The sequence below is a fragment of the Oncorhynchus kisutch genome, linkage group LG30, assembly GCF_002021735.2.
Source record: "Oncorhynchus kisutch isolate 150728-3 linkage group LG30, Okis_V2, whole genome shotgun sequence".
In the NCBI taxonomy this organism is placed as follows: Eukaryota; Metazoa; Chordata; class Actinopteri; order Salmoniformes; family Salmonidae; genus Oncorhynchus; species Oncorhynchus kisutch.
The window spans coordinates 32,980,300-32,995,753 of NC_034203.2; the positions used below are offsets into that span (position 1 = coordinate 32,980,300).

The 15,454-nt window shown below is 41.9% G+C and overlaps 1 protein-coding gene and 1 long non-coding RNA gene across 3 annotated transcripts in view; both read right to left on the reverse strand.

Annotated features, from left to right (window-relative positions):
* Positions 1-12,636, reverse strand: part of LOC109874744 (protein SGT1 homolog) — a 39,485-nt gene extending 26,849 nt beyond the window's left edge. Inside the window, exons 1-4 of one of the 2 annotated variants that reach the window (XM_031809749.1) lie at positions 12,414-12,636; positions 9,451-9,500; positions 7,512-7,596; positions 7,160-7,173 (exon numbers count right to left, since the gene is read on the reverse strand). In XM_031809749.1, coding sequence (XP_031665609.1) covers positions 7,160-7,173; positions 7,512-7,596; positions 9,451-9,456 — 105 coding nt within the window. In that variant the 5' untranslated portion in view covers positions 9,457-9,500; positions 12,414-12,636. Of the gene's footprint in view, positions 1-7,159; positions 7,177-7,511; positions 7,597-9,450; positions 9,501-12,413 lie in introns of both variants that reach the window. The other variant, XM_031809748.1, reaches the window with a different exon arrangement.
* A 331-nt stretch (positions 12,637-12,967) lies between these two features.
* LOC116352850 (uncharacterized) lies at positions 12,968-15,394 on the reverse strand. The gene is made up of 3 exons (XR_004206287.1): positions 15,134-15,394; positions 13,374-13,464; positions 12,968-13,037 (listed from the first exon to the last, which is right to left on the reverse strand). It is a non-coding gene; the product is annotated as an uncharacterized LOC116352850 (long non-coding RNA).
* Positions 15,395-15,454: the final 60 nt, after the last annotated feature.

Here is a 15,454-nt window from a genome sequence, read left to right on the forward strand (position 1 = left end):
GGATTAACAACAAGATTACCTTTAAAACGATATAAGATACATGTATGTTTGAGGAATTTTAATTATGAGATTTGTTGTTTTGAATTTGTCGCCCTGCACTTTCACTGGCTGTTGTCATATCGATCCCGTTAATGGGATTTCAGCCATAAGAAGTTTTAACCTGTCTAGGAACGTTCCGCTTGCGGAACCCCTCGCCAACAGCCAATGAAATTGCAGGGCGCCAAATTCAATCAACAGAAATCTCACAATTCAAAATTCTCAAACATACAAGTATTAGACACCATTTTAAAGATAAAATTCTCGTTAATCCAACCACAGTGACCGATTTCAAAAAAAGCTTTTCGGCGAAAGCAGAACATATCATTATGTTAGGTCAGCAACTAGTCACAGAAAGCATACAGCGATTTTCCAACCAAAGAGAGGAGTCACAAAAAGCAGAAATAGAGATCAAATGAATCATTAACCTTTGATATTCTTCATCAGATGACCCTCCCGGGACAACATGTTACACAATACTTGTATGTTTTGTTCAATCAAGTTCATATTTATATCCAAAAACCTCAATTTACATTTGGCTTTGCCTCCAAAACATCCCGTGAATTTGCACAGAGCGACATCAATTTACAGAAATGCTCATAATAAACATTGATAAAAGACACAAGTGTTATTCACAGAATTAAAGATATACTTCTCCTTAATGCAACTGCTTTGTCAAATTTAAAAAAGCAAACCATGAAATAATCTGAGTACGGCACTCAGAGACCAACACAACCCAAAAAGATATCCGCCATGTTGGAGTCAACAGGAGTCAGAAATAGCATTATAAATATTCACTTACCTTTGATGATCTTCATCAGAATGCACTCTCAGGAATCCCAGTTCCACAATAAATGTTTGATTTGTTCCATAAAGTCCATAATTTATATCCAAATAACTCCTTTTGGTTTGCGCGTTCAGTACACAATCTAAACTCAAGATGCGTGGGCAGGTCCAGGCAAAAGTTCAGACGCAAAGTCATGTGAAATGCGCGTGACCAGGAAATGGCTTTCTGCCAGTAACCTGACTCATTCAGCTCTTATTCAGCCCCACAACAAAGTAGAAGCCTCATTCAAGTTTCTAAAGATGGTTGACATCTAGTGGAAGCCCAACTTCAACCATATCCCACTGTGAATTCAATAGGGGCTGGGTTGAAAATCGACCAACCTCAGATTTCTCACTTCCTGTTTGGATTTCTTCTCAGGTTTTTGCCTGCCATATGAGTTCTGTTATACTCACAGACATCATTCAAACAGTTTTAGAAACTTCAGAGCGTTTTCTATCCAATACTAATAATAATATGCATATATTAGCAACTGGGACTGAGGAGCAGGCCGTTTACTCTGGGCACCTTTCATCCAAGCTCCTCAATACTGCCCCTGCAGCCATAATTTATTTTATTTTATTTTACCTTTATTTAACTAGGCAAGTCAGTTAAGAACAACTTCTTATTTTCAATGACGGCCTAGGAACAGTGGGTTAACTGCCTGTTCAGGGGCAGAACGACAGACATGCCAGCTCGGGAGTTTTGAACTTGCAACCGTCCGGTTGCTAATCCAACACTCTAACCACTAGGCTACCCTGCCGCCCCATAAGAAGGTAACGACCATTCCACAGGTGCATGTTCATTAATTTTTTATGGGTCATTGAACAAGCATGGGAAACAGTGTTTTAACCCTTTACAAAGAAGATCTGTAGTCTGGGATTTTACGAATTATCTTTGAAAGACAGGGTCCTGAAAAGGGACGTTTTTCTTTTTGCTGAGTTTATCTGACACAATTCTGTGTGTGTCCCATGCTTGTTTATATTTGTGTGTGACTATGTGTGTGTGTACCTGTCTGTTGTCAAAATTTATGATAACACCATCCTTGGGAGCATTTTTCACCATGATGGTGATGATGACCTGGGAGTCTGTCTGGTACCAGTCGTGTCTGAGGAAGTAGACACACACATTTAGTACAGGTTGGCCCTGAAGTGTAAGATCAAGTTATCCTACCTTCCTGCATATATAATGAGTCCCAAATGGCCACTATTCCCTATGTAGTGCACTACTTTTGACCAGGCACCATAGGGCTCTGGCCAAAACTACAATCACGTATATCCTACCAACGGGACATTAAAAACTGTAATATCTTATGTTTCACTGAGTCGTGGCTGAACGACGACATGAATAACATACAGCTGGCGGGTTATACACTGTATCGGCAGGATAGAACAGCAGCCTCTGGTAAGACAAGGGGTGGCGAGCTATGTATATTTGTAAACAACAGCTGGTCCACGATATCTAAGGAAGTCTTGAGGTTTTGCTCACCTGAGGTAAAGTATCTCATGATAAGCTGTAGAATACACTATCTACCTAGAGAGTTTTCCACCACAAACCGATGTGGTGTACCACCATAAACCGTTGCTGGCACTAAGACCGCACTCAATGAGCTGTAGTTGGCCATAAGCAAACAGGAAAACACTTATCCAGAGGTGGCGCTCCTAGTGGCCGAGACTTTATTGCAGGCAAACTTAAATCAGTTTTACCTCATTTCTACCAGCATGTTGAATGTCCCCCCACCTTTACTCCACACACACAGACGTGTACAAAGCTCTCCCTCGCCCACCATTTTGCAAATCTGACCATAATTATATCCTCCTGACTCCTGCTTACAAGCAAAAATTAAAGCAGGAAACACCAGTGACTCAGTCAATTTAAAAAAAGTGATCAGATGAAGCAGATGCTAAACTACAGGACTGTTTTGCTAGCACAGACTGGAATATGTTCTGGGATTCTTCCGATGGCATTGAGGAATACACCACATCAGTTACTGGCTTCCTCAATAAATGCCTCGATGAAGTCATCCCCACAGTGACTGCGCGTACAGACCCCAACCAGAAGCCATGGATTACAGGCAACATCCACACTGAGCTAGTTTATGTGTCGGAGGGCTAGGGTCAGCCTGTTATATCTGGAGTATATCTCCTGTCTTATCCGGTGTCCTGTGTGAATTTAAGTATGCTCTCTCTAATTCACTCTCTCTTCCTTTCTTTCTCCCTCTCTCGGAGGAGGACCTGAGCCCAAGGACCATGCCTCAGGACTACCTGGCCTGATGACTCCTTGCTTTCCCCAGTCCACCTGGCCGTGCTGCTGCCCCAGTTTCAACTGTTCTGCATGCGGCTATGGAACACTTACCTGTTCACCGGACGTGCTACCTGTCCCAGACCTTCTGTTTTCAACTCTCTAGAGACAGCAGGAGCAGTAAAAATATACTCTGAATGATCGGCTATAAAAAGCCAACTGACATTTACTCCTGATGCTGACCTGTTGCACCCTCGATAACCACTGTGATTATTATTAGTTGACCCTGCTGGTCATCTATGAACATCTTGGCCATGTTCTGTTATAATCTCCACCCGGCACAGCCAGAAGAGGACTGGCCACCCCTCATAGCCTGGTTCCTCTCTAGGTTTCTTCCTAGGTTCTGGTTTTTCCTAGCCAGCGTGCTTCTACACCTGCATTGCTTGCTGTTTGGAGTTTTATGCTGGGTTTCTGTACAGCACTTTGAGATATATGCCAATGTAAGAAGGGCTTTATAAATACATTTGATTTGAGCTAAAGGGTAGAGCTGCCGCTTTCAAGGAGCGGGACTCTAACCCGGAAGCTTATAAGAAATCCCGCTATGCCCTCCGACGAACAATCAAACAGGCAAAGCGCCCAACATGTTTTAAGAAGACCACCATAGTCCCTGTGCCCAAGAACACTAAGGTAACCTGCCTAAATGACTACCGACCAGTAGCACTCACATCTGTAGCCATGAAGTGCTTTGAATGGCTGGTCATATCTCACATCAACACTATTATCCCAGAAACCCTAGACCCACTTCAATTTGCATACTGACCCAACAGATCCACAGATGATGCAATCTCTATTGCACTCCACACTGACCTTTCACACCTAGACAAAAGGAACACCTATTCATTGTGGCTATTCAATGAATAGCTTTCAGGTGTTAAGGTCAGTGTCAACACCATAGTGCCCTCAAAGCTCATCACTAAGCCAAGGACCCTGGGAACAAACACCTCTCTCTGCAACTGGATCCATGACTTCCTGACAGGCCGCCCCCAGGTGGTGAGAGTAGGTAACACCACATCTGCCACACTCACCTCAACAAGGGGGCCCTTCAGGGGTGCGTGCTTAGTCCCCCCTCCTGTACTCCCTCCTGTACTCATGAATGCACGGCCAGGCACGTCCCCAACACCATCATTAAGTTTGCTGATGACAACAGCCTGATCACGACAATTTATTTTACCTTTATTTAACTAGGCAAGTCAGTTAAGAACAAATTCTTATTTTCAATGACGGCCTAGGAACAGTGGGTTAACTGCCTGTTCAGGGGCAGAACGACAGATTTGTACCTTGTCAGGATTTGAACTTGCAACCTTCCGGTTACTAGTCCAACGCTACAGAGGGCAGTGTGTACGGCCCAGTACATCACCGGGGCCAAGTTTCCTGCCATCCAGGACCTCTATAGCAGGCAGTGTCAGAGGAAGGCCCTAAAAATTGTCAAAGCCTCCAGCCACCATAGACTGTTTCCTCTGCTACCGCACGGAAAGCTGTACCGGAGTGCCAAGTCTAGGTCGAAGAGGCTTCTAAACAGCTTCTACCCCCAAGCCATAAGGCTCCTGAACATGTAATCAAATGGCTACCCAGACTATTTGCATTGCCTGCCCCCCCCCCCTTTACGCTGCTGCTACTCTGTTATTATCTATGCAAAGTCACTTTAATAACTCTACCTGCACGTACATATTACCTCAACTAACCGGTACCGCCTGTATTAGGGATGCACGATATATCAGGGAAGATATCGGAATCGGACAATATTAGCTTAAAATGCAAACATCGATGTCTAGTTTAAAGCCGATGTGCAAAACCGATGTCAAAGCTGACGTGCATACCTATAACGTAGGTACATGACGTAATGACGCCATGTAAAATGTTGCGCTACATAGCATTCCTAACCTAGCCCACAATGTCTGCTGTGTGGATCGAGCAGTCAACAAGTCGAGCAGTCCTTTGAAGGAGTAAGAAAATATCAGTGAGACAACTCAAATGCGAAATCCATTAAAGCCAAGATAATGGAATTCATTTTCCTTGACAATCAACCGTTCTCTGTCGTGGGTGATGTTGGCTTTTGCAGACTCGTCAAGCCCTGGTACACACTACCAAGTCCGCTATTTTTCCAGAAGTTTCCCTACCAGAGTTACACAGTAATAGCGTCACTGCTGTTAGCTTCACGACATACATACAATGGAATGCCGTTTGGGTCTTTGCGTGTCAAAAAAGATACAGCAGCACCGTCAAAATAATTATGCCATACTTTTATTTTGAAGGCTAACCGCTATTGTGGCTAATCCTTATTGTGGCTAGCTTCACATAGATGGCCCCGACCACCATTAATCAAATAAGAACGGTCTTCTAAATTAGGGTTATTTTAGATGACAACATCTAAAATGACACCTAGCAGATTGTCGTGTTGCTATATTTTTGGGGAAGAACATTGTTTACATCCATCCAGCTTTTTTATGACCATCCCTGTAGGTGCGAGACAACTTTACCAGCAACATAGCATACGTATCGATGAATCGTGGTGATGTATGAAATTCTAGTGCTAGTGTAATCAATGTGTTATAACAACGTAAAAAATGTATGAATGTGTTAAATGATTATGTGACGTGCAGTCATATTCAGGTCCTGATTGGTCAACAAGCTAATTTGACACATCAAAGTGTTATTTGACGCATATCTTTTTTAACATGCAAAGACCCAAACGTCGTTCCATAGAAATCCTGGATGAGAATGAAACGACTGAACAACAAAACAGCACAGCAAGTAAGTGAAATAAATTTTATTATTATGTTTTACTGGTAAATGGGGACATGCATAAATGCCAACAAAATAACTTTTTGGTCAATGTGGTGTGTGTGTGTGCAACCTTTATTTAGGCAAGTCAGTTACGAACAAATTCTTATTTACAATGACGGCCTACCCCAGACGATGATGGGCCAATTGTGGGCCGGCCGATGGGAATCTCAATCACGGCCGGGTGTGATACAGCCTGGATTCGAACCAGGGACTGTAGGGACGCCTCTTACACTGAGATGCAGTGCCTTCAACCGCAGCATCCATGTGCCTGTGTGTTAACTATTTAACTGTACTAGAATGCTTAAAAGACCCCTAAAATATAAAATATCAGTATTGGGTTTTTCTGGCAAGGAAAATATCGCATATCGGCCAAAAATGTCATATCGGTGCATCACTACCCTGTATATAGCCTCGCTATTGTGATTTTACTGCTGCTCTTTAATTATTTGTTATATATATATATATTTTTTTTTGTTCTTCTTAAAACTGTATTGTTGGTTAAGGGCTTCTAAGTAAAAGCATTTCACTAGGTCTACACCTGTTGTATTCAGCATTTCACTAGGTCTACACCTGTTGTATTCAGCATTTCACTAGGTCTACACCTGTTGTATTCAGCATTTCACTAGGTCTACACCTGTTGTATTCAGCATTTCACTAGGTCTACACCTGTTGTATTCAGCATTTCACTAGGTCTACACCTGTTGTATTCAGCATTTCACTAGGTCTACACCTGTTGTATTCAGCATTTCACTAGGTCTACACCTGTTGTATTCAGCATTTCACTAGGTCTACACCTGTTGTATTCAGCATTTCACTAGGTCTACACCTGTTGTATTCAGCATTTCACTAGGTCTACACCTGTTGTATTCAGCATTTCACTAGGTCTACACCTGTTGTATTCAGCATTTCACTAGGTCTACACCTGTTGTATTCAGCATTTCACTAGGTCTACACCTGTTGTATTCAGCATTTCACTAGGTCTACACCTGTTGTATTCAGCATTTCACTAGGTCTACACCTGTTGTATTCAGCATTTCACTAGGTCTACACCTGTTGTATTCAGCATTTCACTAGGTCTACACCTGTTGTATTCAGCATTTCACTAGGTCTACACCTGTTGTATTCGGCGCATGTGACAAATACAATCTTATTTGAAAATTTGTGCACTATAGAGAATAGGGGGATATTTGGAATACAACCATGAAGTATACTTACTTGATGTGTGGTGTCTGCTGTGGCATCCAGGCATCCCAGGAAAAGAGAGAAAGTTTAAACAAACAAAAAAGGAGAGAAAGAGACAGGGCTTACTGGATGTGCTCGCTCTAGCAATTAGAACAGAATAAGTAAGGTTTGGAAAGCTGGGAACAACAGCTTGAGGCGGAAAGTGGAACTGAATGTCAGAAAAAACTGTATACAGTCATAAGGTTTGCGTTGGTTGATTTATTTCAGTTTGAAAATACACACAATATAACATAAATAAAAATTGCAACATTTCCAGGGATAGCACAATAAAGTAAATGACTTATTTCCATTGTGGCCCTTTAAAAGTGCATGGTGCAATACTTACATAGATACAGGCATGGTACAGAGATAGAATAATTGTAGGAAGACCCGTTAGCACTCCTTATTCTCGTTTCCGTTCTGATTCGCCGCTGCAAGGGACAGGAAACAGAATGTTACAGTCAAACAGTTTTAAATTACCCATACATTAACCGAACAGAGGAACACACAAACACACGCAAGAAAGCGCCACAGACACACACCTCCCTGACATCTCAGCGGCAGTTTGTTTGCCAGTCCATCTACAGCTATTCAAACCTCAATGTATTTACCAGTTATGTCTGTTATAATATTCACTGCTTTCATTAGAGAGAGAGGAGGCAGAGGGAGGCGTGTGTGAGTGATATCGCCATGTGCACACCACGTTTTGATGTGAGTGGGGGAGTCAAACAGAAGCGGACTGGTGGTAAGCACTGTCACTGTACACATGAAAGAGACGGGAGGTAACTCACAGGGTAAGGCCAGCTCATGGCAACAGACGACTGAGGTGTGTGTGTGTGTGCATTGAATATGTGTAGTTTTTAATCTATTTGAAGACGTATTATCCATGTGTGTGTGTGTGTATGTATATTTTGTTATGATGGGAGGGGGTCACATGGCTGTTTTGAACGCGAGCCCAACACCCCATGGATGTGTGTGTGTGTGTAACTGTGTGGATGTTTACTGGGGTTGATCTGAGGCAAGGCACCTCTCCCCCACTCACCACCCCAGACAAATGCACTGTACTGCCTGCCTGTCCAACATTACTACTCTGGACGGCTCTGACTTAGAATATGTGGACAACTACAAATACCTAGGTGTCTGGTTAGACTGTAACCTCTCCTTCCAGACCCACATCAACCATCTCCAATCCAAAGTTCAATCTAGAATCGGCTTCCTATTTCACAACAAAGCATCCTTCACTCATGCTGCCAAACATACCCTTGTAAAACTGACCATCCTACCGATCCTCGACTTTGGCGATGTCATTTAGAAAATAGCCTCCAATACCCTACTCAACAAATTGGATGCAGTCTATCACAGTGCCATCCGTTTTGTCACCAAAGCCCCATATACTACCCACCACTGCGACCTGTACGCTCTCGTTGGCTGGCCCTCGCTTCATACTCGTCGCCAAACCCACTGGCTCCAGGTCATCTACAAGACCCTACTAGGTAAAGTCCCCCCTTATCTCAGCTTGCTGGTCACCATAGCAGCACCCATCTGTAGCACGCACTCCAGCAGGTATATCTCTCTGGTCACCCCCAAAACCAATTCTTCCTTTGGCCGCCTCTACTTCCAGTTCTCTGCTGCCAATGACTGGAACGAACTACAAAAAACTCTGAAACTGGAAACACTTATCTCCCTCACTAGCTTTAAGCACCAGCTGTCAGAGCAGCTCACAGATTACTGCACCTGTACATAGCCCATCTATAATTTAGCCCAAACAACTACCTCTTTCCCTACTGTATTTATTTAGCTCTTTTGCACCCCATTATTTCTATCTCCACTTTGCACATTCTTCCACTGCAAAGTGTTTTACTTGCTATATTGTATTTACTTTGCCACCATGGCCTTTTTTTGCCTTTACCTCCCTTATCTCACCTCATTTGCTCACATTGTATATAGACTTATTTTTCTACTGTATTATTGACTGTATGTTTGTTTTACTCCATGTGTAACTGTGTTGTTGTATGTGTCGAACTGCTTTGCTTTATCTTGGCCAGGTCGCAATTGTAAATGAGAACTTGTTCTCAACTTGCATACCTGGTTAAATAAAGGTGAAAAAAAATGGTGATCCAAACAGGCTGTTTAAACCCTTTGAGACGACAACCACAGACACACACAGCTTCTCTAATGATGAGTTTAGTTAGTACAGTGATAGAATTCAGATAGAGGTGGGAGATGGGCCTGTGGCTAGGCTTTAGATGGTGGTTGAGCTAAGAGAACAGATCCTACTTACTCACCATCATCTCCTCACAGCGTTTGAGCCACGTTCGGAAAGTGTCATCTGAACCTGTGGAGCAGAAAGGAGAACACAGTGTTCAGACTCTCTCACCCAGTTGGAACATAACTACTGCAGGCAGAATCTACACACAGCCACTTACACTTCTGTACATTTGATCAGAATGGAAGGTGCATCCAATACAGTTGATATTCCTATCAGAGACCAAGAGCTGTTACTATTAGGGATGTGCAGCTCTCCTTTCATGAATGATTCGATATGCATGGTCTCCGATACAATACAGGAACAACACTTTTTAGTGTGTGTGTCAATGGTGTGTGTAGCCACCAGAGCTGAGCAATTGGGCAGACTGAGCATCTACCACCCAACTATCAGATTAGGGATGGGAAATGTATGCTTTTTGTCCCCCAACTTTTAAAAATCTGAAACCACCATCACCCACTGATTAACTTGTCATTTTTGCAGACTGAAAAAACGACTACTACGTCAATAGCTTGGCATTTAGCCAATTAACATAAAGCAGCTATGGATTTGACCTGTCTTGAAAGTGAATGGTTTAGACTGTTATTTTACAGGAGCGCTCCCTAACGAGAAATTATTGGTCTTTTATAAAATTACCCTGTTCATGTAAAAATGACCAAATACACTGACTGTTAAAAGTAAAAGTAGCAAAACTATTTCTTATGGTGACTCTAAATACAATCTGAACGATTGAAAACCCCAATCAGCAATTGGATGCGAGTTGCTTTCCTCTCTGGTAGGCTATACAACTCCAGTAAAAAACAATTGTCTACATTTGTTAACAAGGACCCAGCAAAATACATAGGCTTCATTAGCTGAGTGACAACCTATGACTTGACATTGTCAAAAGTCATTTCACAAGCATCTGAATGCTGAAGGTGCCAGATGTATGAATATCCTATTAGAACAGGGATAGGCCTACCTCCCATTGAGCAGCTCTTTTCCCACAGTTGTTATCTGACAGTCATACGCAGTTACATGTATAAAAGTTGGATAGGCTACTAAACTAAAGGAGGAAGCATCCGTTCAGTCACAACAGTTAAAAGGTATTTTCCGAATAAAAGACACAGTGAAACGGAAATGTGTAATATTTGAATGGGTTTTCTGAGCGATGCATACTTCATTTGGATTGGTTCAAACCGATGCACTTAAATCTTAAACATTAGAACCGGGGGCCGATGCGTATCGGTGAATCGTTACATACCGAGTTACTATACATTTCTAACACCAACAATATCTTACGGTTTTAGATCTACAGTACCAGTCAAAAGTTTGGACACACCTACTCATTCAAGTGTTTGATTTTTAAAAACTATTTTCTACATTGTAGAATAATAGTGAAGACAAAAAAAAACTATGAAATAACACATATGGAATCATGTAGTAAGCAAAAAAAGTGTTAAAGAAAACAAAAAAAAATATATTTTATATTTCAGATTCTTCAAAGTAGCCACCCTTTGTCTTGACATCTTTGCACTCTTGGCATTCTCTCAACCAGCTTCATTAGGAATGCTTTTGCAACAGTCTTGAAGAAGTTCCCACATATGTTGAACACTTGTTGGCTGCTTTTCCTTCACTCTGCAGTCCAACTCATCCCAAACCATCTCAATTGGGTTGAGGTCGGGTGATTGCAGAGGCCAGGTCATCTGATGCAGCACTCCATCACTCTCCTTCTTGGTCAAATAACCCTTACACAGCTTGGAGGTGTGTTATGGTTCATTGTCCTGTTAAAAAAACTAAATGATACTCCCACTAATCGCAAAACAGATGGGATGGCATATCACTGCAGAATTCTGGGTTAAAATTGCTGGTTAAGTGTGGCTTGAATTCTAAATAAATCAGAGTCACCAGCAAAACACCCCCACACCTCCTCCTCCATGCTTCACAGTGGGAACCACACCTGCAGAGATCATCCGTTCACCTACTCTGCGTCTCACGAAGACACGGCGGTTGGGACCAGAAATGTCAAATTTGGACTCATTTCATTAGACAGATTTCCACCGGTCTAATGTCCATTGCTAGTGTTTCTTGGACCAAGCAAGTCTCTTCTTACTGGTGTCCTTCAGTAGTCGTTTCTTTGCAGCAATTGGACCATGAAGGCCTGATTCACACTGTCTCCTCTGAACAGTTGATGTTGAGATGTGTCTGTTACTTGAACTCTGTGAAGCATTTATTTGGGCTGCAAAAACTGGTAACTCTAATGAACTTATCCTCTGCAGCAGAGGTAACTCTGGGTCTTCCTTTCCTGTGGCGGTCCTCATGAGAGCCAATTTCATAGCGCTTGATGTTTTTAGGCAACTGCACTTGAAGAAACTTTCAAAGTTCTTGAAATTTTCCTTATTGACCGACCTTCATGTCTTAAAGTAATGATGGACTGTCATTTCTCTTTGCTTATTTGAACTGTTCTTGCCATAATATGGACTTGGACTTTTATAGGGCTATCTTCTGTGTACCACCCCTACCTTGACACAACTGATTGACTCAAACGCATTAAGAATGAAATTCCACAAATTAACAAGGCACACTTGTTAATTGGAATGCATTCCATGTGACCACCTCATGAAGCTGGTTGATAGAATGCCAAGAGTGTGAAAAGCTATCATCAAGACAAAGGGTGGCTACATTGAAGAATCTCAAATATAAAATAAATGTTGATTTGTTGAACACTTTTTTGGTTACTACAAAATTCCATGTGTGTTATTTCGTAGTTTTGATGTATTCACTATTATTCTACAATATAGAAAATAGTAAAAGTAAAGAAAAACCCTTGAATGAATAGGTGTGTCCAAACGTTTGACTGGTACTGTACATGACGTGTCTAAGGATAGGGGTAAGGGGCGATTTGAGATTTAGGGATTAGGGGAAGGTGTTAGTGGAAGGGTGTAGGTGCTGAAATGGAACCAGGCCCCTGTGCCCTCCACTTGTCCCCTCAGCAGGCCTCACCATCCAGGCTGTGTCCCTTCGTGAAGGCAGCATGTGACACCTCAAAGTGGTTCAGGTGCTACTCTGCCATTCTGAAGGGAGGGAGACAGGGGCAGGCTTGTTATCAGTAACAGATAGAAACTCAGGTAAAAACTGACACCAATTTAAGTTTGACATATAGAATGATTTAAGGGGGATGTGGAGTGGCAGGGTTCATGCACATTTTAACAGATGGAATATCATGCCTACTCCATGACTTAACAAAATGTCCATGACCAACAATTGGTGGCGTCTCTATGTACGTATAAAAAAAGTAAGCAGAACGTGGCATTGACACTGGGAGGTTACTCTCTGATCCCATGTACCATCTCCTGATGTTGTACAAGGCACTTAACCCCCCCCACAGTCACAGAAATAAAGTCAGACAGACATTCCTGCCAGAAAATACACAAGCTGCAAAAGTAAATGCATGTCAACTCAGCTATCATGGGCTAGGGCCAAATTGCACACATACCCTGTTCTCATGAAGGCAATGGAATGCCTTCATCATCACATACACAGTAGGTAAGTCTTACCCCATTCTCATGAAGGCAAGAAGAAGGCTGGGGTTGAGCTGCTGGGATTTCTTGGCATTGTTGACAGCTCCTGTAGAGACAGGCAGACACACACACGAGAAACATAGCTTAAGTTTCTGAAGCAAAGACAAAAATATAGAACTAACATAAGACAATCACTTTAATTAAATTATTCAAATTTCAGAAAATCAGTAAAGAAAGGTTGGATTTTATCAAAAGCTAGAGCAGTAGTTTGTCGACCAAATCAAATTTTATTTGTCACATAAATAAAACAGTGAAATGCTTATTTACAAGCCCGTAATCAACAATACTTTAAGAAGATGCAAGGAGGATTGGGGTTAGGGTCTGACTGATAGCAGTACTTTAAGTTTGGGTAAGATGTTGGGGGTTAGGATAAGAGACTTACAGCTGTAGTTTTTCAGTTGAAGTTGGGCGTAGGCTCGTTGGCAGAACCATTCTGCATTGTCAGAGTGTCCTTCCAAGGCTTCATTCAGTTCCTGTGGGACAATTTCAGTGTCATCAAATAGGCAAGTTTGGGGTCAATTGAATTAAATTCCCAAGATACATATGTTTATGAGCACTAGCGAAGGTTGACTGTTGTTTGGATACATTTTCATGTTCCCAACAACTTAACCTGGCTTTCTGCACCAAATCTACACTTACATTAGCTAGCTAGCTATAATAAAGTGTGACGACAGGTGGTTAGCCACTTAGCTAGCTATGCTGGTTAGATTTCTTGGTTTCTTGTCCAAGCTGTTAGCTAACTGCTGTAAAAAAGTGGGGAGTTGAGCAACTATTTTCAGACAAAAATAATTTGGTAGTTTGGTTAGCTAACTGTAGTTAACTTAGTTTCTAAATGTAACGTTAGCACAACATTAGCTAGAGTCACTAATAAGTTGCCTAGCTATACACTTTTCACCTTTATTTAACCAGGTAGGCCAGTTGAGAACAAGTTCTCATTTACAACTGCGACCTGGCCAAGATAAAGCAAAGCAGTGCGACAAAAACAACAGAGTTACATATAAACAAACGTACAGTCAGTATCACAATAGAAAAATCCATGTACAGTGTGTGCAAATGTAGAAGAGTAGAGAGGTAAAGCAATAAATAGGCCATAGAGGCGAAATAATTACAATTTAGCATTAACACTGGAGTGATAGATGTGCAGATGATGATGTGCAAGTAGAGATACTGGGGTGCAAAAGAGCAAGAGGATAATTAACAATATGGGGTTGAGGTTATTTAAAACATTTAAAATCCCCAGACTATTTAGTTATCAAGAATAATGCATTTTACTTTCAGTTAAACTAGCTCATTCTAGTTTGACAGATAGTTGGCTATCCAGCTAACGTAAACTCCCCGTAAACTCACCCCAATCCGTACAAATGTGCGCAACCGCAACATTCAAACGAGGCTACAAAGAAAACTAATGGGACTGTAGCGACTGTGTTGACATCAAAATCGGGGGTGTGAACTACGTTTCTATTCAAGCGTTGATCAACATAGTACTCTATAGTATTGGAGAAAAGTTGAAAAAAAACTGACCCTCCGTTACATCTTGACGTGTCATGTCGTAACATACAGCACGCATAAAGCAACTATTTCCGTCTTACAATCTCTCTCCACCCGGTGTAGCACTTCTATCATCCTTTAAAAACAAGAACTGGACAGTGACGGGGGATACCTAGTCATTTTTTGTGTCATCATTCTCAAAGCCGCTGTTTACTTCTAAGATCACTTTAGCGCCGCCCTAAAAAACAGATTAAAATTCGACACAAACCTTCAAATAGGTATGTAATGACACATTATATAAACTCTTTATAGTGTTTTATTTACATTAGAGGTGATAAGGTGATAAATTGGACAGATCGATTGAAAAAAAGCTATTTTCCCACAAGACATCTCTCCTTCTCACTATCACGCATTAGTTTAGCTTCCCCACCCGCCATTTTTATAAAGACGGGGCTCATTTGCCTGCTTGAATTATGCAGGAACGGGCAGCGTTTAGGTCATGTAATTGATTCTGTTGGAAAGGAGAGAAATTGTGCTTTACAATGGTATTGACATTACAGTTGATCTGGGAGTATTACGTTTTTGGGGCGCTAAAATAAGGGCAATTGTACGGACCAAGGCGATGTACGAGTTTACACGTTAACCGTTTTTTACCTCGAGCGTTCTGTGGGTCCTCGTCTGACTCCATCGGGGAAACTGCTAAAACGACAAAACAGAACTAACGTTAGCCTCTTGAACAACGACACATTTAAAATAAAATACTCGAAAATGTCATATTTGCCGTTCGGATGTCATGGCGCTAGAAGTGTTGTCAGAGGGAGATAGTCGTGGCTAGCTAGCTGGAAAGTCCTCGGTAGGAGTCAGAAAACAGTAGAGGCGTGTGTACGGTGCGGGCCCTGTCAACCGTCAGCTGAATAGGCTAGGTAGGCACTTCTCACTACCGAACCCTAACCGCGTGGACGAGTAGGTGCGGGC